The sequence below is a fragment of the Anas acuta genome, chromosome 18 (assembly GCF_963932015.1).
Source record: "Anas acuta chromosome 18, bAnaAcu1.1, whole genome shotgun sequence".
NCBI classification, from domain to species: domain Eukaryota; kingdom Metazoa; phylum Chordata; class Aves; order Anseriformes; family Anatidae; genus Anas; species Anas acuta.
Window position 1 is genome coordinate 12574328 of NC_088996.1, and position 22885 is coordinate 12597212.

The 22885-nt window shown below is 48.7% G+C and overlaps 2 protein-coding genes and 1 long non-coding RNA gene across 10 annotated transcripts in view; 1 reads left to right on the plus strand and 2 right to left on the minus strand.

The window, feature by feature from the left end:
- Window positions 1-805: 805 nt before the first annotated feature.
- On the plus strand, window positions 806-2126 carry LOC137841787 (uncharacterized). Its single transcript, XR_011088740.1, has 2 exons — window positions 806-1411; window positions 1638-2126. It is a non-coding gene; the product is annotated as an uncharacterized lncRNA (long non-coding RNA).
- Window positions 2127-2940: 814 nt separating this feature from the next.
- Window positions 2941-13638, minus strand: ENDOV (endonuclease V). Of its 7 annotated transcripts, XR_011088739.1 has the most exons (11): window positions 13368-13638; window positions 12875-13046; window positions 11610-11744; window positions 11207-11246; window positions 11002-11114; window positions 10824-10892; window positions 10064-10189; window positions 9580-9734; window positions 4244-4320; window positions 3970-4054; window positions 2941-3216 (listed from the first exon to the last, which is right to left on the minus strand). XR_011088739.1 is itself a non-coding variant. In XM_068655128.1 (10 exons), the coding sequence occupies exons 1-9, from the start codon at window positions 13409-13411 to the stop codon at window positions 3994-3996; spliced, it is 837 nt and encodes a 278-aa protein (XP_068511229.1). In that variant the 5' UTR covers window positions 13412-13638; the 3' UTR covers window positions 2941-3216; window positions 3970-3993. The 7 variants fall into 7 exon arrangements, 6 of the variants coding, with proteins under 6 accessions (XP_068511229.1, XP_068511228.1, XP_068511233.1 ...); XM_068655128.1 differs by lacking the exon at window positions 9580-9734; XM_068655127.1 differs by lacking the exon at window positions 3970-4054.
- A 155-nt stretch (window positions 13639-13793) lies between these two features.
- Window positions 13794-22885, minus strand: part of RNF213 (ring finger protein 213) — a 51438-nt gene continuing 42346 nt past the window's right edge. For both annotated transcript variants that reach the window (XM_068655109.1, XM_068655108.1), the window contains exons 52-67: window positions 22746-22827; window positions 22148-22182; window positions 21725-21819; window positions 20807-20969; window positions 20306-20486; window positions 19720-19814; window positions 18728-18979; window positions 18166-18298; window positions 17414-17497; window positions 16872-17052; window positions 16548-16749; window positions 16267-16344; window positions 15761-15958; window positions 14677-14766; window positions 14376-14554; window positions 13794-13999 (exon numbers count right to left, since the gene is read on the minus strand). In XM_068655109.1, the coding sequence (XP_068511210.1) occupies window positions 13846-13999; window positions 14376-14554; window positions 14677-14766; window positions 15761-15958; window positions 16267-16344; window positions 16548-16749; window positions 16872-17052; window positions 17414-17497; window positions 18166-18298; window positions 18728-18979; window positions 19720-19814; window positions 20306-20486; window positions 20807-20969; window positions 21725-21819; window positions 22148-22182; window positions 22746-22827 (2202 nt within the window). In that variant the 3' untranslated portion in view covers window positions 13794-13845. The remainder of the gene's footprint in view (window positions 14000-14375; window positions 14555-14676; window positions 14767-15760; window positions 15959-16266; window positions 16345-16547; window positions 16750-16871; window positions 17053-17413; window positions 17498-18165; window positions 18299-18727; window positions 18980-19719; window positions 19815-20305; window positions 20487-20806; window positions 20970-21724; window positions 21820-22147; window positions 22183-22745; window positions 22828-22885) is intronic.

The window sequence follows — 22885 nt, forward strand, 5'->3', positions numbered from 1 at the left end:
TCCCCACCACGGCAGCCCCCAAAGCCATGAAGTTGAGATGACTCCGGCCCAAAGCAGTCGGATTTCAGAGAAGTTACCTCAGGACACGATGAGCACGGGGCCGTCCGTCCACGCTGGGGCTGCTGCGACACCTCAGGGCACCCTGCAGCTCCTTCCACGTGCTGCTCCCGGGCGGACCCCTCATACTTGGACCCCTCCATGCTGCCCCTGGCATGGCTGATCCGAGGGCATTAGGCCCACCCCATTGAGCCTGCAGGCAGAGCAGCGTGACCCCAAATGGGGGATGAGCCTGGGGTGGATCCAGCTGCTGTGGTACCCAGCACGGGCAGGCTGCTCCCCACACCAGGCCGTGGCAATCGGCAGCAAGAGAGTGATTTCTTTGGAGGCCGGCCCCTGGGATCTCAGGCACGGCCATTCCCTGTTTCTTGGCATGTCAGCTGGGCCTAAATCCCTGCCAGGGCTTGCAAGGCCCCGCTGCTGGGGTCTGTGGAAATTTCTGCCTCACACATGGTTGGAAGGAGAAATGGACAAACCGCTTGCTGCTGGCAGAGGCGTGGGGGCTCGTGTGGAGAGCTGGGAACAGCCCTGACCAGTTCCTCCCCCAGAGAACTCCCTAATTAACACCCCCACCCCTCCCAGATGCAGGGGGGTGGCAGGGCTGCCTCCAGGTAATGATTTTGGCTGGCAGTGTGTGGACGTGGGCAGTGGGGGGCTCCCACCCCACCAGGCCCCTGCCTGCAGGCAGCTGTGTGCAGCAAGCGCTTTCTCGTTAAGCCAGATTGGTTTTGCTGCTGCTAATTACACTGCTCGTGCTCCTCCCTCACAAGAGGATCCAGTAAGGCCTAACGGCAAGACATGGCCAGGCCCCAGCTCCTCCCCATCCCACCTTTGAAGGGTGTTTTGGCTGGGCCAGGGGAGCTCTCTGATAGCTCCGGGCATCCTCACAAGGCATTGGGAGGCCAAGCGAGGTGGGGGCAGCAGGGCAGGCTGCTCCCAGGGCACTCGGTTATTCCACTTGTTTCTCAAGCTGGCATCAGCTTGTCGGGAAGCTCTGCCTCCACGCCGCTCCCTCGGGATGGGCGGATGGTGGCATTGAAGGGGCATCGCCTCTGCGGTGCTGCGAGCAACACGAGAGCAGTGCCCTCATCCCACCAGCTGGGATGGATTGCCCCCCAGATGCTGCTCCTCTGCCCCCTGCCAAAGTTGGGGTCAGACACAGCACCAAATGCTTCCTCTCACCCCTCCCCGCTGGGCACAGGGATCCCTCTGATCCTACACACACCACGGGGATCAAAGGAGCAGTTTCGCTGTGTCTTTTTCTTCCCTTCACGGTCTCTGTCCACCCACGTAACAAACTCCCATGTGAAAAAGGCTTTGAGGCTTCCCAGGAGACAGCACGCTCCTTCTCAAGGTTTGGAAACTTCAGCTGCTTGTGTCTTTCAAACACATGAATCAGCACGGTTTTTTGTTGTTTTTTTTTTTGGGGGGGGTGGGTGGCTGAAGGGACCAGAACCCTGTCAGAGACCGAGTGCTGCCAATCCCCCTTTTCAACACTCCTGGGGACCGGTCCAACAGAGCTCCCCAAAGCAGGCCCTGGGGGTGCCCAGCCCATTACCTCCCCCCTTTTACCCACCCAGGTTAGAGGTGACTCAGATGTACTCTGATCTAGCAGAAGCTGCACAGATGTGCCACACTGGCTGAATGTCCTCTGTCCCCAGAACAACACCGAGACGGAGGTGGAGGTGAGACACAAGCAATGAAAGCTGCAAGATGAATTTATGCAAAAGCGAAGTGCTCAGAAGCATTTAACACCAACCACAGGAGTCCTGACCCTGAGCAGCCCCAGGAAAATGGCCTTTTTTTCTCTTTAGGCTGGAATCTCACACAGGCGTGGTTTTCTACATCCACATACCACAGTTTTGGCCGTGTTCAAGTGCTGATGTACTTGCTCCTATTGTTCTTCAGAAATGGTCAAGAATAAACTGCTGAATACAACCAAGAACCCACACCTCTGGAGGAAAAGCTTTAGCCTGGCAAATTGGACTAGGCCAGCTGTATTGATCCAGGGATAGAAGCTGTTTGTTCTGTGCTCTGCTGTTAATGCAAAGCTTCACAAAGGGCTTAACTGGTGGGTGCTGGTCCAAGTGTGCTGGCCACAGAGAGCTTTCCCTCCTGACCTGACACGAGTGCTCCTGGTCTACTTAGACTGCGAAAATCCAGGCTGGGGTTCTGGCCACCCTGACTGATTTGTGTATGAGAAACTCTCTGTTCCCCCGAGACGGTCTTTTTTTCGGGAAGCGCTGGTCTGCACCGTGAGCCCTGTCTCAGGCACTGTGGGGAGGCTCACAGTAACACCAAGCAAGTCTGCGTCTCATAATGCCCTTGTGTCTGAATTGTGTTTCAGCAGCAATGCAGAGCAATTTCACAGCACGACCAGCAACACTCGAGCACCATGTGCCCAGCACAAACAATGATTCGCACACAGCCACCAAGGTCTGGTACTGCTGCATAGATAGCACTGAGGCAGCAGGCACGCAGAAGCCACTGACACCAAACAGACAGAAAGCTTCTCAGGTACTGGAGCTCAGACCTCCAAGCCTCTTCCAAAATATACACCAGACTGTTGGCTCCGTCCCCTCCCTCGTGAGTCACACGCCCACCCGAAACACAGAGTCCTCTGCCCGTCTGTCAGGACCAGCCGGAGCTGCACACTGGGCTTCTGTTCCCCAGAGACGTGCAAAGTGAGGGTGAGAGAACAGGCTGCAGGGACTGGGTGGAAGCTGTTCCAAAAATGTCAGGAAGGGAAGTCCCTGTCCCAGAGGAGTGGTGGGAGCCAAAGGCCAGCTCTGGAGCTTGATAGTAACTATGTTAAGTGCCACAGCATTGGCTTGTAAATCACCTCCTGCAACTACCCGAGTACTCAAGGAAGTTGTAGAAAAATTACAAGTGAAAGTATGTATTTACAATGCTTCAAAACAGACCATGAGAAATATGCTCTAAACACCGAGCAACATCCTTAACAGAGGCTGGTTTTCCTGTCTACCAGAGGAGTGCACAGTGGCTGGTGTTGTCCCGACCAACACAGACTTGTGTTGCTCTGCCCATGGGTGGCACTCGGCTGCTGCACTCTGCAGAACCAGTCTTGCATTCAGTGAAGAAGGGGCCCTGCAGTTGCTTCTGGCATGAGATTAATCATCCACTTCAGCTTTCTCTTCTCTGCAAGGAGCAAAAACCAGGAAGGATTACAGACTTGAAATGAATAAATAAATAAATAAATAAATAAAACCAAAAAGACCAACTACTATGTCACATAAATGGGATGACTTTGGTGTTTCTGCTTTGTCTAAGTCAGCATCAGCATGAAGCACCAGCACAAATGGGGGACACGCTGCCTGGAACCGCACAGGGCTATCCCCCCAATAGCCTGGCCACAATATGCAACACTGCTACAAGAACAGACTCATCTTTTGTTTCTGGATGCATTTTTCAGGATACAGGAGTTGAGCAGGGCACGATGAGTTTCACTGGCCAAGTGTCCTAACAAATCTGTAAGAGCTGCCTCGAGTCAGCGCAAGCAATCCCTGACTGCTGCCACCAGCAACCTTCATTCTTCGCTCTTTCTGGTCCAGCATGACCCTCAGAGCAGAGCGGGTTTTGAGTACTGACACACTTCATTCGTCCTGAAGGAGCTCTTCAGGCAGTGCTATCTGCTACCTGTCCAACCTGGTATCAGTGTGGGGTTGAGGGAACTCAACAACAAACTCCCATGAACAGTGCTGAAAAGGCAGCGCAGCCTTTCCATGACATGAGGAACTCCTACGCGCCAGTGGACTTGCCATGGATTTGTACCGTTTAAGAGCAGCCATTGGCCCACATTATGTAAGAGTGGGGCAGTCTGACCCTCCCCTCGTCTTCTGGGAACAGAAACCAGCTCCCTGCAGGATATTTCTGTTCACCCTCATGTCACACCTGTGGGCGTTAGTTCTTTGCTTATCACGGGCGCCGGAAACAGATCAAATCCCCAGTGACCTTCCCCAGCCTAGGACACGGTGCTCTGCAGAAAAAACGTGTGAAGTAGCATGGCTACAACCACCAGAAATCACCCTTTATGGAGGCAACGGGTCCTGATGTCACTTCAGCTCACCTTGTTACCCAGCCTGTCCCTTTAATGCCATTACTGAAGATCATTACATGAGCAGATCCCATTTGAAGAGGCAGCTGCTCGGGCTGCCCACACACCTACCTCTCTGGCCCAGAAGACGGGACCTTCACTGGTGAGCACATCTGCTTCCGAATATACTCCCTCGATCTAATGTCAGCCTGGAATAAAGGAGGAAAATGAGCGAAAAGGGATTGTTCAGCCTGTTTGGTGTCTCCGCACAGTTGTCTCAGTATGCTCCTGCACATCCTAATGCCAGTGCATCATAACCAGCCCTTCTGTGACTGCCTGGCAAAAAGCAACCTGTGTGCTTCTGTCCTTGGTTGGTTTTGTGCCTCACTGTAAGCTGCTAGGGAGGGTAAAGGCTTGAGACAGAGAAATAGAGGGTCCTGGACTGAGCAGGACCCTTCCTGTCTGCCCCTTCACTTCTCAGAGGAGCAAGGAGGTGCTGCTGAGCATGCAGGAGACACTGGGTTCAGACAGCTCCTGCCAGCCCATGCCTAAGGTCTGCTCAGCTCTCTCCCTACCACAAGCATGGCAGGAAGAACAGCCAGAGCAGGAACCAGACTGAGCTTCCTCAGTAAATCCCTACTGCAGCTCAGTGAGTGCAGTCATCCCTCACCAAAGGCTTCTCCAAGCCCCAAGGGATGCATTAGCACGGGTTTCCAGCTCACACTGCAGTGAGCCTTCCTGCAGCAAGCACTGACCCAGCAGGAATCCCTCACCTTCCACCCACACTGAACAGCTCCTAAGATGCCCTCCTGGTCATCCAGGGATGTGGCGGGCCAGCAAGAATTTCCAGAGGTTAAGTAAGAATTGTTCACTGGCAAAGGGAGAGTTGCTGAGGTGATGGGCTGCTTTCCATTGTGTCTTGTCTCTGCGCCAGAGCTGCAACTCCACTTTCATGAACCCTGGCAGGAGAGCCAGGCTGAAGGAGACATAGGAGACTGAGAGTGCTCTGGTGTTTTCATCCTGTGAACCAACCTAAATGTCTTCTTCCACGTGCAGGCACCTCTGAATACAATGCAGGAAATTGTAACGAGCAGCCTGGCTCCTCCATGGGCCTTTTCCAGCAATAGCTTGGAACCTGGAGTCCAAGCCCACCGATGAAAGATGGAATAGACTTGATAAAAATTTAAGAGCATGATCTCATCAAAAGTTAGGGAAATATTGGAGCATTTTATTGACTTGTCCTGGGGCTGCAGAATGCCTCACGGACTCTGCTGCAATGACCTTCTCTGTCTACACAGTGAAAGAGAAGCTGTGTCCTGGGACTACGCTAACAGGGACTCCCGCTGGCATTTCAGGCAGGTCAGGCTGCAGCCTTCAGGCTCGGAGCATTCCAAAATCATCCATGGTCTTTAGAGCTGTGACACTGTGATGTTCCCAAAGAACTAGCTTTTCTGGACACTACTCAGCTGAGAAATGTGGCTGTCCCCTCCACAGGAACCTGCAAATTAAGAGGGGGAACAAGGCTACAGAGAGAGCTGTGAAGAGCTGGGAATATAGCATACAGCAGGCAAGTTGTCGAGATGACAGGGGATGAAGAGAAGCTGGCACTGCCCATTCTTGTACCCATCCCTTTCCTTCCTCTGTTCCAGCAGTTGTATCACGAAGCAACAGATGGAGCAGCACACCACTTGTCTGCTGCATATCCTTTTCCCTAGGCATGAGCTTGGCTCATCCTGCCTTTGCGCCTGGTGGGCTGGCTGTGTGATGGTAATTACACGGCTAAAGCAGGTAAAAACATCCTGTAAAAGCAAACAGACGAGGCACAAGCACGCTTGGCTCCACCACTTCTTGGCAGCAGATGCAAGGCAAGTGCCTGACACACCTTTGACACTGTCCTAGCTTGTGAGACCAAAAGCAAGGCTGCCAAGGAGGACAACAGGAGCAGTTCACACACCAGACCGCATCAGTGCTATGTGCTCTGCTTTCCAGTACCACCCCTCTTGGTGCCACAGATGAAAGATGTAACATTGAGACTCTACCGAATTCATGGTTTCATGGTTTACTGCCCTCTTCCTTGAAGTTGACCTCAGATCCACCACCAAACCTCATCAAGCCCCTCCTCAAGTATCCAGTTCCTCCTTCCCATTTCCGATGCAGTCTCCTGTGACATGAACCCCCTGAGCTCACCTGGAGAACCAGACTGCTGTGTCTTATCAAGCAGTGCAAGACAGCACGTGGTCAGAGCTGGGCAAGAACACCGAGAGAAATCCCAAGAGCTATAGAAAGTGTTGCTGAACATTTAGAAAATGTTGTTGAACATTTACCGGGTGTTCTTGTTGTCTTGAAGTATTACTGCTCAGCTTTCCAGTGCTACTCCATATCAGTGGAAGACTCTTGGATGCCAATACAAGCACCCGGATCCTAGTTTCTTGGTAACTTTGATTTTAACATTCCCTCAACGTTGTTTTTTTTCTTTTTCAGAAACTTCATTTCTCAAAAACACTGCTAGCCTGTGACATTTTAGAACAGCCGCTGTGCCCCATCTCAAAGACAGAGCATCTCTCCCCACTTAAAAAGCAGTCTGTGACCTTCCCAGCTGGAAAAGCTTCACAGAAAATGATGATCATGCTAATAAAGTGGGTTAGCGCATCCCCAGTGGCTGTCCTTGAAGCATTTTCTACTCTCATCACTACGCTATACTTCTGAAGAGTCTCTCCCATGCCCCAACGAGCTCCCCATCCTTCCCTCCCTGCAGCTCCCAGTCAGGCGTCTCAGGTGGAGACTCTGCCAGCTTACTGCTGGAAATGCAGCTCCACAACCGCTTAACAAATCTGCAAGCTCGAGAATGAAAAATGGTTACATAAGGGGTGGTTTGTTTGGGAGATTTTTTTCCCTTCTCTCTATAATTGGACAGTTTCATAACTGAACTGACAAATAACTTTGATCACTCTTCAGGATAAGAGATTACGTGATGTATTTTATAACGAGGGAAAGAGGTTGTTCAATAAGAGTTCCTACTGGGAGACCAAGGTAGCAAAAGTCAGATCTACAAACTATTTTTCTAGGGAAGAAAACCCCCTGAATTCATTCTACTGATAACATAAGCTAATGCTTGATTAGGTGGCAAGTTACTGGCCAGTCCTCACTCCTAACACAGTGCTGAGAGACAGCTTAACCCAGCGCATTAACCAAGAGGCTAATCAATAAGATGGATAACTGTCCCGTAATAATCCTCACAGATTGTTTCTATTTTCAGCAGGGACTAGTGTTGGCATTACGGTCTGGAATTGTTGCTTTGCCTATTTTATGAGGGGCAGTGGTGAGCAGCAAGCTTGTATTGGGGGGCTACATCTCAGGGGAGTAAAAATTTCAGGTTATCAGTGACTGATTTCCCTGCAGGGCACCAGGAGCTGTTCACACAGAGAAGAGGGATGATGGCTTATTTTTCAGTTTTGCGTTAGTAAGTATTTAATACTGCACATGATGTGACCTGCAGAAATTCACAGCTGTGGTCAGGCTGATTTCTGTCCTCCTTGGTGGGCTGGAGTAACATCAGGCTGCCCCATCAGCCACATCCTGAGCCAGCAGGAACCAGCTGGGCAGGACGCCAGCTGGAGCTAAAAGGATCATCAAGTGAGCTGGAGGCTGGTGTGCAGCCAGCCAGGAAGCTGAGGAAGCAAGAGCAGAAGAATCTGTCCCAGAGCAATCCTCATCAGGTGGAGTCTTAAAAGCTTCTGATTCCACACTGTGCATTGTGGATCCTGGGTCTGAGCAGGCTCAGAGCGTGGACAAACACTGGAGAGGGCTTCTGACATCCGCCAGAGGTAGGCAAAAGCAGTTGCCCTCAGGAGGGCTTGCTGTTGGTTCCAGTGCCATGCAGTTTAAATGCTTTGTTTATTTTTCTGGGGTGACAGCTTCTGCCTATCTCAATACCCCTGTCTGGTTAGCTTGAAAGGACCAAGTCTGCCTCAAAATCTCACCAGCTGGCTGGGTGGAGGGATCGCCCCTCTGCAAATGGTATTCTCTCAGCTCAGCCTTGCACATGAAGTACAAAACAGAAGTAAATACGTACATAGGTGATAATGAACTTCCCTCTGCTTTCTCTGAAAGATCACCCCTCTCACCTGCATCACAGCCACAGCTCCTTTGGCATCACAACCACGTTGTGGGCTGAATGCAAATCCAACTGCTTCTGATTGCTGTGAAGATGCAGTTTCATGCCCAAGAAGCACAACACACCCTATACAGACCGGCCAGCCATAACCCTCAGAAAGTGAAAGGTTTAAGTTCCCACAACAGTCAGCAGTATTCCACATGCTGCAGCGCAGCACTGCGTTCATCCAAGCTGTAAACACAGCCTCAAAAAGGTCCTGCCAGCTGAGCTGTCTGGAGAGCATTACACTTCTAGGGCTACCAGAAGTTGCCAGCTAAGGGCTAATATTCCAGAAGTCTTTCCCTGGACACTGGGAAAGAGTGTCCTGCTGTGGAGAGTTCCCGTAGCAAAAAGATCTAGGAATTCACCCAAGCCAGAACTCCCCACTGCCCTGCATCAGGATCTCTAACAGCTACCACACAGAAGCGTGGTGGGAAAAGTCCCATGGAAAGGTTTACACACCTTTACCTCCTGCCACTCCTCTGCCTCTACAGTAAACACACACCCTTCTCAATTTCTAGCCTCTCCATAAGGAACGTGACAACACCTCATTCCATCACTTTAAATAGAGGTCACAGAGGATTGGAGGAGTCTCGGAACATAGACAAACACTGGAGAAAGCTGGAAATGAAACGAAGGTGATGAAAACCTCCAAGACACCTTTTTGTTTCCAAAGGGAATGCTTTTCCCCTTTCCTCTGAGCATGCCGAACTGCAGAGCTAGCTTACAGCTCTGCGGAGGCATCTGTCCCTTGCTGGAAGAGGTTACATAAGAAGATCTATCAGCCTACTCCCGTCTGGCAGGTAGTGGTTTATGAGATCAGAAACTCCAGTTCTGGAATGCACGCTTCAAGGTTTGTTTTGCTTTAAGGTGTTGGGTTTTTGTCTGTTTTATAACTCGATACTCTGCTTTCGGAAAACACTGCAGTGCCAAGGAGAAGACCCCGTGTGCAGAGACTGCGTAACAGCCCTCAGCAGGATCTGCTCAGTGCTGCTCTGAGGAGCTGCAGAGCAAAGGTGGCCAGACACCTGACAAGCACGGAGGTGTAGCAACTTGAACTGCGTGTTCCAGGGCAACGTTACAAACAGGGACATCTGAAGAGGCCCCGCTCCCTGAGCAGCCGCTGGGTCAGGCCCACCTGAGCCGCTACCAGCAGGGTGACCCTGAGAAGGGAAGCACTTGTCAGGCTAGAAGTCCCAGAGGCTTTACGCTTCTCCAGATCCCTTTCTCAAGCCCTGCTGTGATTTAATTAGTCTGAAGCAGAGCCTTGGTGGCAGCTGCGGCTCACTGAATGCGATCCAGTGCTGTCACCTACTGGCTGCCTGCTGTCCCAGAGCCCGCAGTTCCTTGTGGAGTGCGGTAGCGAGGAAAAGCCCAGAGGAGCAGCACTGCAGTCTGTGCTAGGCTCAAAGCACCAGGAAAGCTGCGTTTCCAGCTCCTCTGTATTAACATCAGCATCACAGAAGTTGCCTGCAGAGAGGAACCAAGAAATCTGTCAAGCGAGGTCTGCAGTGAGGGTTGTGTGCACTTCTCAGCACTGCGTCAGAAGAACAAGCAAAGAAGAAAGAAGGATGATCACTTCACCACCACATAAACAGCAGTACGACAGGCTGGGGAGGACAGGCCAGCGAGAAGGGTGCCCACTGCAGAATTGTTACAGATGGGTGGCAAACTGAGGCTCTGAAACATCACCACGGGCTTGGCACTTGCAGCTATCATGTCCCCTGCTACATACCTGCCTGCCTGGCTCCCCTACCCCAGGTCTGCACTCCCCTTCCTCAGCTCCCCTGCTTCTGTACCTGGCGGATGGGCTCCGGGATCCGGTACCTGCAGCAGGACTGGACGAGGCGCACGGCTGTCTCCAGGCTCACCCTGTGGCCCACAGAGATATAAAGGGGCTTAGAGCTGTTGCAGCTACGCAGGGCCTGTGCATTCAGAAACAAGAGAGATCAAATACTTAAGAGGCTTATTTCAAACAAATACAACGTGGCAGATGAATTCTAAGCCAGCCAGTTGTCTTCAGAGGGTGGGCTGGTGGGTCTGTACTTGCTAACTCCCAACCTCCTTGATCCTCTGCTTCACAGTTATCTCCTTGCAGGGACTGTTTGCCTTTTTGGACACCCGTGACCTTTCCCCAGACGCCCCACACAGCTCTGGGAAGCACTGAGACTTGCTAATACAGACTACGTTAACGTAACACCAGATGAAGGAAGTTTCTTACACCTGCCCATTTCCTCTGCAGCACTCTTGTGAGTCAAGTGCTTTTGTACTGCGTCCTGGTAAGCTGCTACAGAAGTGGCACCTCTCCTCAACCGTGGTTCGTGAACAGGGTGCCATAGCCACGTGCATGAATATACCCAACACCTGAACCACCAACTCTTTCCACTGACGTCTGAGCTGACAGAAAAGGGGAATCGGTGCTACTGGTCACCTGTTCAGACCTCGTCTTCCTGAACTAACGTCACCAAGACCAGTCCCACTACAGCAACAACATCCTCCAGTGCTCAGTTACACGAAGCTGGAAGACTTGATGGCCAAGCAGAACTCCCTGCAGCTTACCATACCAAGGACACTCCCTGAAGTGCCTGTCAGTGGGAATGTATCTCCTTCCCTCTGCAAGGAACGAATCTAGGGCACAGAAACACACAAAGTCAGTTGGTGAGAAATTACCTGAATGCGACTGTGCTAATTGTCTAGGGATATTAAAGAATGGAAACAATTCCCAACCTAGCCTCACCTGCTCTCTGTGCAGCTCATCCCTGGCCAAGCCATCCACCTGCAGGAGGTTCTTGGCCACTCCAATGCATGGTAGATCTGTCAGGACTCCCAGGTGACAGGCCACACCAAACCCTGTCAGCAACAAGGTGCTGTAACTGTGGGACACCAGACAGGAACCTCAAGTGGCAGCACAGGGAGAGCAGGGCTCTCCAGGGCAGTCCTACCTCTGTGATGGAGCAGGCCATTCCCATCTACAAGAAGCACCTGAAAAGAAAAAAATCATTATTTTCTGTGCACTGAGAGCCTCCAATATGCAGCAATGCTAGCCCTCTGAGGAAGGAGAAGTGTCTCACTACTTTTACTCCTCCACATAAGGATCTTCCTTCCTTCAGTGCTGCTTACATACAACTTTAAATGACCAGCGTCCCACAGCCACAAGCTCTTAGTGGCTGGCAGCTCTCTTCACTGGTGCTACACACAGAATAGCATCCCTGGTCCCCGAAAGAAGTGGAATAGCTGCCTCAATAAGGCTTCAACACTGTGCTTTCTGCTCTGCCAGCAGAAAACTGCTAGCAGTACTCTGAGCCTTTGTGACTTTTCAACTTAGGACAAAGAAATAAGCCACACCTGAGGTTTGAGCCCGGGCTCCTCCTGCTGAAGTCTCTGAACAGCTTCCACCAGGAAAGGGACCTCTCGGAAGGCCAAGAATCCTGCCACATACGGGGCACTCACGGCCACCATCCGGCAGTCCTCATACAGCACCTAGGAGTACAGTGGGACAGTGCAGAGACAGTGACCTCCAGGACTTCTCTGGGTAGCTCCTGGCTCTTTCAGACATCTCTTCTAGTTTATGTCCTTTACTCTTTTTGTTGTTTTCGTTTTCCAAATACTTTACTTCTGGATCTCTCCTACAAAGCTAAGGGCATTGGGTTGTGTCAGTCCATTAGAGAAAGGGGTGGATAACGGACGATGGCCAGACATCACCCTACCATACCCTGCTTGAGAGTGAAGTCCTGGAAAGAAATGAGAGCGGCTGTTCAAATACACAGCAGGGACCCCAAAGCTCACACAAATCGTTATCAAATGGTGTTTGTGTTAAGGGATGCCAAAAGGAACCCTTTAAGCCAGGACAAAAAGCGTACACACAGTGTAAGTCAAGAATCAAGGAAGGATTTGGAATTCAGTTCATACAAATGCCAGTGGCCAATATCAAACTTTATTTCTGTTTGTTATAGGTTTTAAAGGTAACTTTTACATCATTTTGAAAGTTAGAAAACAGGCAAGTAACTTTATTAATGCAAGATAAACAACTATGGGGCATGGAATTTGTGGCAGTCTTAGGAGTGCTTCTGTAAATCACACCCCATATTACGAGTTGATTCCAAGCAAGAACTCACAAAGAGGACAGCTGCTGCTTCTGAGTGCTGCAAATGCTTTCATTTCTTCTCTTGATCGGCAATGAGTAACAACGGTGCTTTTTGTCTCCTGGGTAGTGTCTGACACCGGCTGTTTCTAATACCTACCCAAACCAGCTAAAGTCACCTGTGCCTGGCTGCGCCCCACGTCTCACCCCTGTATTTTCTGCCTTAGTGATGTGAAGACCGAAGCCATCCTCTGGTGCCTCTGAAGCTCCCAGTAACCCCACGACCCTCCTGCAGCTGGGAGAGGTTTGCCTCGCGTCTTCCCAGACACACCTCTAAAACCTCACTTATTTGATCCTCTCTTTATCTTTTTCTTGCAGAATGCGGGGCGGGAGGCTTCGTGAGGCACACACGGCAACTCGCCGAGGCCCCGCGGGGCGCAGAGAGCGACTTTTTGTGCAAACCTCCTGAGGAAAACCTCCCCCCACCGGCAGGCCCGGGCACCCCCCGCAGCCGGTTGCTCGCCGTTACCTCGAGCCCCGGGTAGCTGAGAACCACGAGGGAAGCGCAGGCCCTCGAGTCGTCGCCTTTGATGTAAGACAAATCCACGCCTCCCACTCTCTGCAGCCCCGCGAAGCTCGGCTCCTTCTGCCACTCCTCGGTGTCCTCCCGCACCACGCCGCCCTTCAGCCGGGCCTGCTCGCTGCCAGAGGAGCGCAGAGCCGGGGGGGGGGGGTGAGCACCGCCTCCCTCCCGACCCGCAGCCCACCAGGACGCACAAACCCCGGCTCCAGGGGGCAGAGGAGCCTAACGAGCGGCCCCCGGGGGCTGGGCGGGGAAAGGGAGCCCCTCAGTGTCCCGCCCCGAGCGGCAGCGCAGCGAGACCCCACCGCCCCGGCCCAGGCCCTCGGCCTGGGCCTACCCCGCCCCGGAGCCCCCCGGGCCCGTAGCCCCTCGCGGTTGCCATGGCCACCGCGCCCCCCCCCCCCAGGGCGCATGCGCAGGGCGCCCCCCGCGCCGTTACCGTGCCCAGCGGCTGAGGATGGCGGCCGGCGGCGGCCCCGTCATGGCGGCCGGGTGGGGAGGGAGGCGGAGGCGGGAGGAGCTGCAGCGGGACTTTATTGAGCAGCGGGGAGGGGCCGGCCCGCGGCAAGGAGAAAGGCCGCAGCTTAGGGGGGTGAGGTGAAGGCAGGGAGGGAGCAGTTTTTGCTTTTTCTCACTTTCCGCCTCGCTCTCGGCTTTCTCGGAAGAAAAAGCAGCAATCTAGGCACCCTTCTCTTTCTACTCTATTCTGCTGCTGCATAGAGGCATCCAAACTTCACCCCGATGGCGTAAAAAGTGGCATGGGGTGGGAGAGGTAACACACACAACACACAACCAGCACCGCTTCAGCCCTGACCTCCCTGAATCTCACTTGTACCCAGTGTTTGAGGCAGTAAAATGCTCAGTGTAAGAGGAAAAATCACTCGTGGCCACAGGCAGGCACCACGTTGCCAGTGGCCTTAGCTTTCTCTACGCTCTCTTTTGAAGAGAGCAGCCGCTTTCCAGGTAGCAGTAGCATGGGAGAGGAGAATCTCATCTGGGAATGCATCTTGCAGCTCTGCAGCCAACTCCGACTCTTTTTCATCAAGTAGAGGAAGGAGTGATTCCTTGAGGCTGGAAAACAGAGAGCAAAGTAGTGTTATTAGGACGTAATCAAGTTGTCGGGGCCAAGCTTGTGTATGTAGAAAACTAAACATGCTCCTTTGAGTGACTAGGGAAGTGGCTGTGTTTAGCTATCAAGAACAACAACTGCTCTATTTCAGCACTGTTTCCAAAAGCTTGTGTAAGATGCAGAAGAGTCACACACGCCAGAAACACGGAGGGTGCCCTACAAATAGCCACATATCCTTAATATCAATGCTTGTGCTTTGTGTCCAGCAGAGCAGACATTTGCTAACAGAACCGTTTCCATCACAAGCGTTTTCAAAGAGACAGAGAAGCTTAAGTCAGTAATGACTGTGGGTTGTTCTGGGCTGCAAAAACCCATTACCTCCATACGGGTCGGAATTCATCCACACTTTTGACACGTTTCAGCTTTAGGATGATCATTTCATGGAGCTCCTGGAGGAATGTTTCAAGCCTTGAGTGAACGAGGTAGGTGTTGAGGAGCTTGTCAATCTCTGGAGTGAGACTAACTTTGTACTTTGCATTGATGTCTACAAAAGGATCCTAAAAAATGCAATGAGAAAAAAAAATAAAGAAAAGAAAAAAGAACCAAGCATGTTTGAGCAACTTCATCTTAGAGATGAGGAAATACCTGAGCAGACCCTGAGGTTGCCAGTGTATCTTACCCTTTTGATGCGCAGAAGCTGCTCAGATTTGCGGGTAGAGAGAAGTTGCCAAAGGGCTATGCTGTGCTTTAGATGGCATCGTCCGAGGGCCTGAAAGAAAACCAAAGCGTGAAACTGGATGCAAGGAACATACTTTGGAGCCTGTTCATCCCCCTACAGAAGAAGGAACAGAGAGAAGCCCACTAAAACAGAAGCCACGTTAACTGGCAGAGTGACACAGCAACCTGATCGGGTGGGAGATGTCCCTGCTCATGGTAGAGGGGGTTGGAACTAAACGACCCTTAAGGTCCCTTCCCACCCAAACCATTCAACGATTCTATGATGGCACTGATAAACAGTCTTACTATGACAAAGTAGTATATAGAAAAGCTTCATCCAGCAGTTGGGAGTTTATCAAGCCTTTTCAACATGGGCATAAAAGCCTACATGCTTACATCTCCTGATTCCCCATTTTGCCTTCAGTAATCCAGCTTTCTTGGCCATCATGAAAGCTCTGTCATTTTCCCATTCCCTATGTCACACATAGTTGTCATAGCATAGTGCCTTTGCCCCCTATCAGTAAAAAGCCTCTTTTCACACCCCATTAGGAGATAAAACCTTTCCCTACTACCCCTTTTGAGAAGTGCTGTTTTCAATCCTGTTCAGCACTGGGGTAAGCCAGTGTCACTAAAAGCTGGCTCATTATTCAAAGTTTTCCCTTTTCGCAGTTTTAGCATTGCAACTAATTATGCTGGCACCCAACTAAGTATTCTCCTTCCTGGTGGTGATGGCAGAAAAGCAGGGATCTGCAGAGAGGAGTTTGACCTTCCACACATCCTCCACTTGACCTTTCTTTAGGGTTTTGCAAGAACCTGCTGAGCGTCATGAGCTATTGGATGCTCCCACCTGGTAAACACTGGTTGCAGTGGAAGTGAAAATTGTTTTCTCTCCTGCTGTCAAGTATGGTGGGGAGGAAATTCTAACACATTCTAATTCAGCTTGAATTAGAACTTTTGCTGGGCTTGGAGGTCAAACTGTCAGGATTTAGTATAAACTGGTACAGGTATAATCCTTTAAGAATACAAGCTTTGCTCTCAGGACTCACCTGCAGTACATGAGTGTTTGTCTGATCACCCATCTGCAGAACGTTTGCAATGTAGTCAGTCAGAAACATTTCTGCATTCTCTCCAGCCATGGCCAGGAATCCCAAGGTAATTTCAATGACAGACAGAGCATCACAGACATCACTGTAAGACTGTAGTTCCCCGCTGATTGTGTTCATAACAGAACTGGGAAGAGCACTCTGAAAACCATGAAGTCAAAGCAGTTGCTAGTATTAGTTTAGAACCCTTCCTTACTGCTGCTCAATCTGCAGAAGTCAGGAATGAGGGCATAGCCCTAGATTTAGGAAACTGAAAGTGCTTAACTACATCTCTTTCCTTTGTAAACCCTGACTGACAAAAGACAACCAGTGTGTACATATTCAAGGCATGCTAACAGATCAGCGAGCAAGCCCTCATAGCAGATGAGCAAGGCAAGTGAGAAGATGGGCCTGACACTTCTTGGCGTGTCAGGGGACACACGCCCTGTTTCTCTGGCACAGAAACCCACCTGATCCAGCTTATTCCTGACATCTTTGAACAGCTCTTCGTAATTTCGATCATGTCTGTACACGAGGGTAGGTATTCCCTGTCAGGAGAGAAACCCAGGGTTGTAGAACTTCATTGCTAACCCTGCTACAGCGTCTGTTTGGCTGCAGCAAAGACTGCAGGGGTTCAGACACCAGCCAATAAGTAGATAAGCCTGCAGTTCTCTGCAGGACTCTGACATCGAGTTGTCTGCTAGCTATGTTTTCTAGCTGCCTAGAAACATAGCTAGCTGCCTCGTCCTACCGTTAGGGTGATGAGCGGCTTCCCCTGCAAGAACTTGCTGATGACTTGCTGCTGGATTCGCTCCAGGTCGAAGTGCTGCAATGTCTCCCCACCCTTCTCCATGCTGTACTGGCAGTTGGATAAGATCAGAGGAATCAGGTCTCTCTCAACCTCGTAACTGATCAAATGCAGGTCAGCTACTTCTGATGGACTGATCAAGTACCTTCAGAAGAGGAAGCAAGTTGTCTCCATTTAGAGTCACAAGCCTTTCTGAAGCAGGGAAAGCAGATTGGGAGCAGGTAATACAACAGAGACAAAAAATGCCTGGCTGGAATAGCAACATACCTATCATCTTCTTTGGTATGTTTGTTCACCAAATAGATAAACTCATTGTGCAGACTAATGAGATAACTGGCTAAGGCTGTGGAGCAGAGGCCCAGTCCCTGTCGACGTGGCAGAAGGACCTCAAGCGTGCTGTCCATGGTCAAGTCAGCATCACAGTAGCCTTCAGGAAGCTTAATTTCCCCTAAAATAAAAAGCATAGAAGATTGCTTGTGGTGTCCCAGAGCTTGCCCCATGATGAATAGCCTCTCTTGAGCCAACCCAGGTCAGGAGAATACAGCAAGATAAATCGACAAAAAGGTCACACTTTCTGTGCCTTGTAGGTGCTAAAGGAAGCAGGTTCAGGTGAGTAGGAAACGTTCTTCCATTTGCACCTACATCTTTTTAACCTTTAACAGCCAAGGTCAGTTTGGAGGATATTTTCAGCATCTGACAGAAGAAACCTGTACTGTCAAAGGGTACTGAAGGACCCGTCTGACAGGGGGCAATCTCTCATTTCCATCACACAAAACAATGAAACAATGCTGCGAGGGAAGGGTACTCACCATTGGTATCCAGAGATCTTCTCAGCTTGTTCCAGACAGACAGGAACATGTTAACTCTCCTCTGTAACAGGTCCCTCATCACATCTGAGCAATACCAGAAAGAGGAATCCTTGAAATGCCTTTTACTGGCAACACCGTGAAACTCAATAATATAAGAATTTTCAAAGCACACCACATAACCTTAGACAACTGTTCAAACAGACCAGAAATGTTTAAATGTACATTAAACAGTTTTCCAACATTATCAAATTGTGTAATTTGCTGTTTGTTTATATCTTCCATTATTGAGTGCTTTTGGCACATGCTACAAGGCTGCACGGATCCTTGGTCTGCATGACCTTTAAGAAATCTTCCATAAGTACTTCAGAACAGAAGTAATTGCACTTAAGTGCAATTAAAGGAGTTGTCGCCTGTTTCTGACTTAACAGAAGGGCTGGATACCTATTACACATTTTAGGAAGGCCCAACTCTAAAGCACAGCTCAGAAATTCAACATACCCACAGCTGCGTTCAGGGATTTATCTTGCCTATCTCTGAGCAGAGTCCCTACCTCTTGTGCTTAAATTCTCTTAAAACCACTTTAACATCAAGGCCTCCAGTATATTTGGATAGGAGTTGAAAGGAAAAATAAGGACTTAAGATTGCGAGTTTAAGAGAAGTTTTCACCTTCATTTTTATCTGCACTATCTAAGCAATCTTTCTAAAGCACTTTTTATTTCACTAATTTACAGTTTTTGGCAGAATCTTCTCACCTGAGCGGGGTTCATTGAGGAAGTCTCTGATCGTGCAGCGCTTGACATCAGCAGTGTTCTGAAATTGCCTCACTAATTCTCTCTGAAGAGCCAGAATCTCTGGTAAAGTTTTAACCAACCTCAGTTCTGTTTCCTGGAAGAGGAAAGGGGATTTATGAGTAAAGCTGTCCTTGGACAAACCAGTTTTGAATACTTCTATTGAATTACTTTTCAAATGTTTAAAAGAAAAAATACTTTATATATACAGTTCTCAAGATTGAGACTGCAGGGGAGTTGAACCAAACGTACCCAGAGGTCCCTTTCAACCTCAACCGGGTGGTGAGGCACAGAAGCAGGTTGACCAGAGAGGTTTTAGATGCCCCATCCCTGGAGGTGTTCAAGACCAGGATGGATGAGGGCCTGGGCATCCAGATCTAGTGGGTGGCATCCCTGCCCATGGCGGGGGGGGGGTTGGAACTAGATGATCTTTAAGGCCCCTTCCAACCCAAGCCATTCTATGATTCTGTTCTTCTGTGGAGTATTATCTGAACATTGTGGGGTCTCATCCCTGTATTGCACTCACCTTCTGCAGAAACTTCCACAAGAGAGGGACAGCGTCCTTGGCATTATTTTGCTGGACTATGTGGCCCAGGTTCTCCACTGAAATCCTCTTTCGGCAGCTCCACATCTTGGAATGATGGATGTGACTGTCCTTGGGCAGCTGGGACAGGAAATTGACTGGGTCGCCATACACCATTTTCACTACTGCGTTGGAAGATATTCTCTCATCCTCTTGAATTTCTTTATTTAACTTCAGAAGTTTTTTATCCAAACCCTGCAAAAAATAACGGTATTCTATCAGCATTGGCAGCTTCATGCAATGCTGAACCTCCATGGGAGTATATTTCCCTAACAGCTTGATGACCAATTCACACAAAAGTATGTCAAAAGAGAAGATGAACTTCTAGGGAATGCATGTAAAAAACCACACACTGCAGAACAGCTGTTTATTCTCTAAAATCTTTTTTTTTCCCCACCAACTCATCCAGCCCTCAGGTCTTCCATTCTTTAAATAGTACACGTGAAGAAAAAAGGCAAACAGGATTAATTTGGGGCACCCTTATGCTCACTTGGGCAAGTACTTTCAACTGAACAAAGATAATTTTACTTTTACATCTGCACAAAATCCTCATAACATAACTCAAGTCTGATTCTCATTTCCACAGGTATAATAAAGTTGGCTGACCCTCTCTCACATACAGCTTCCACGTTTCACATAAAAGAGTCACAGAATAACTGATGCCGGGTGGGACTCCAGAGATCACCCAGTCCAAACCCCCTGCTTGAAAGCAGGGTCATCTACAGCAGGGTGTCTATAATCTAGAGATGGAAGTGATTAGAGGACGACAGATTAATGTGGACCTGCAGTTGTACCATAAATAGCTCGCATTTAGGAATAGCCAGGTGAAAAGAGTAGCACAGGTATCACAGCAGGTCAGATTTCCAAAGTTGCTTTGAACTGCTCAACTACTGATATTTTTTTTTATTTTTATTTTTTTACAGCTAATTTCTCACCTCCAACTCAGGAGCAATAACTGTGTCTGCAACAATTCTTTCCCACTTGTTTCTTTTCTCCTTGGTGGAAAGCGTACCATCAAATTGAACTGGCCCTGCAACAGAAATTTAAGAGTCTTATGTTCACAATATTTCAGTTACAAGATAGCTCAGATTCTCTTAGCTTTTAGATGTGACATCCTTGCAAGTTCATATGATGAGCTAAGAGCAACTATAGAGGTTATAGAGGCTAAATGAGTATCTCAGCCTAGTTGGAGGGTGTCATCCAAAACTGCACACCCTACTTCGAGTACTCTCTGCTTGTGAGCTGGAAGTTCTGTCAATGTATCTTGAAGTCATTTTTTCATTAATTTCTTTCCAGAACTCTGTACCAAACCTTACAAACCCCATATATTTGACCAAAGGAGAAGTAAGCAGCCAAAAATTCTTCACTACCTACAGTGAGAAACAAGCCTCAAATTTCTGGATCTCCCTCACCAGCTCAGCTACCACCTGTTGCAAGTGGTCTGTTAGCAAAAATACTAATTGCTGCCCATAAAACACTGATACAGCTCATAGATGTGATATGGCTAGTAGTTTTCCTTACACTGGCTTGAGTGCTGATGGGGGTCCTTGAGGAGGCTGCTTAGGACAAGATGAAGGATGTTGATAGTCTCATCTACACTCTTTCCCAAAGTTTTTGTCATCTGTGCCAAGTCCTCCTGAATATGCTGCTGCAGGAAAGTTACTGAGTTGCGCACTGGTGGCTTGATAATCTTTTGCAGTGACTGAAGAGCAACAAAAGGAAAAAAATGGGTGTAATCAATAACATCCAGTTCAAGCACAAGGCATGCAAAACTAGTCTAATCAGATAGTCTCTACTCCATCCTACAGGACTCTTACTACTTGTACACATTATGACAGATATGCATGCACATGTGCACGTGCAACTGCATAAAGAAACAAACATTCCTGGGCAAGTGGAGAAGTGAATTTGGGTTTTGCATCTTGAAAGACTTCCCTAGTCACTAGGCAACATGACAAGAAGGACCAGTATCATATAAAGGCAGATTTCAAGTGGCCACTTGGGACTATGATTGGAAGATACCTGAGGATCCTTTGTGGCTCCCAGCAACATTGCCAGATGTGTGAGCAAGCGTATCAGAATGAAGACAACTTGGGACATGGGTCGGTCAGACACTTCCACCATTTCTTTTCTGTGTTGTGCATCTCCAAGTATGTGGCCAGTTTGAGTTCTATCTTCATTATGCCTGCCAGAAAGTATGCATAGAGATTTTTGCTTTGACGGAAAACACAGAAGTAGTCTTTGATACCCAATAATGTCTTTCTGATCTTAAGTTCTCTGAATGCTATAAAATGATGATGATTAAAAGTGCTACAGGGGAATGAAGACTTTCAGTAAGCTTTGTACACAAATAAGCAAACTTCTTTGTTTTTGCTGGTTGACTACTTTTTGTTGGACATCTCTTCCAATTACATTTTCTATGAAAAATGCAATGGCCAACCCTGTGGGGCAAGATTAGCCAGGTTCATGCTGGACAGACGAGAAGCCACTGCCTTTAGACTTCATAACTTTAACATTCTTTATGCAAGGGCTGAAAGTGCAAATCCAGAGAATCAAGGAGGAGGGAGCACAAGTCATAAATACTGGAGTTTTGGAAGAAGTTCTTCAGTCATGATGAGCCCTCTAAGAAAATGCAGCCTGCTACTGTATGTTAATATAGAACCACATAACAGGTATCTGCCTAGATGAGCAGAAACATGGAAAACCTAAAACTAGAAGCTTGACAAGGTCTTTTTTAAGGCAATTTCTGCAAATTCAGTTACACCAGCAATCCCCATTGCCAAACCTCTTCCCCCTCCCAGAGGGGAACGTGTGACATAATGAGGAATTCCAAGTGCCACCTTTCAGGTAGCAGCATGAGGTAACACCTTTTACCCTGAAACCACAACGGGCAAGTACTGTAAAATTTTGCACTGAGAAGGTTGATGGATCAAAGCATACCCAATGATTTGAAAGCCTGGCAGCGGTCTGTGTTGCTCTCCTCCAACTTGGGCTTGACAGTCAAGACAGCGGCTAATTTCCATGGGCCCGCCACACTAGCAAAAAGAAAGAATGTAAACACTGAATTCCAGAATAGTAACAGAGACAATGAAACAAAAATCCATGCCATAGCTGGTTAATTTGAATGCTGCTATATACTGGACAAATGATGTCTGCCTGCCTTATTTACTAGGCTTTTTGGTACAATCTGTGTTACAGCAATTCTAAATTTTACATTGCAATGGCAGAATGATTAGTAATCTAAAGTTTATAAAATGAACTGCTGTGCAGTAGAACATAAACAGTAACTAAAATATAAAACAGTTTATTGTTGAAAACACCACCTGCTTAAGAAAAAAAACACCACCAATCTCAAATTCTTACCTCTCCTACAGTGCAGGGGTGGCCATTTGGACATGCTATGAAGATGGAGAAACAAACAGGACAGTATTAGAAGACAGCCATTTATGAAGCCCCTATTATTTCCTTTCAGAGGCATCATCATCTTGAAGCAAGAAATACGCTTCAAGGTCTAATGGAAAGCACTGAAATTCCTGAAGGAGTCATAGGCTCACACAACAACCAGAGGAAGCTTTCAGTGCTTCTCTCCTTGAAAGAAACATGGAATGAAAACCTGAAAAATTCTGCTACCAAGTGCCATATAGGCTAGTAAGCATGAATGTTCCCACGCCCCCAGCTTCCTAGTTTACAGTTAAATTCTGCTATGAAAAGCAGAGAACTGAAAACTAGCCAGTAAGATGGCAAAGTGCTGCTCTCCTGCTTACACCTCTCAAACTGCCCGAAGTAAACTCCACGAACAGCTATAAGCTTGAGACTAAACAGAAACTCAGTGCACTTTGGTGCATTACCCAATACAGATAACTCATGCTGAGGAGTGTGTCTGTCCTCACATTAGGAGTCATCTCATTCAAAAACAAGGATTCTCCTTCAATCTCTTTCAAAGCCAGTCAGAAGCACTTACTGTACCAGTGCAGAGCAGACATTCCTTCCCAGGCCCTTGCCTGAGCCATTATATCTTCTGGCATTGTAGGCAGAAAAGAGTGCTAAGGAAGAAAAAATATGACAACAATAGATGAATCAGTTCTTTTTTGTAGCAGTTGC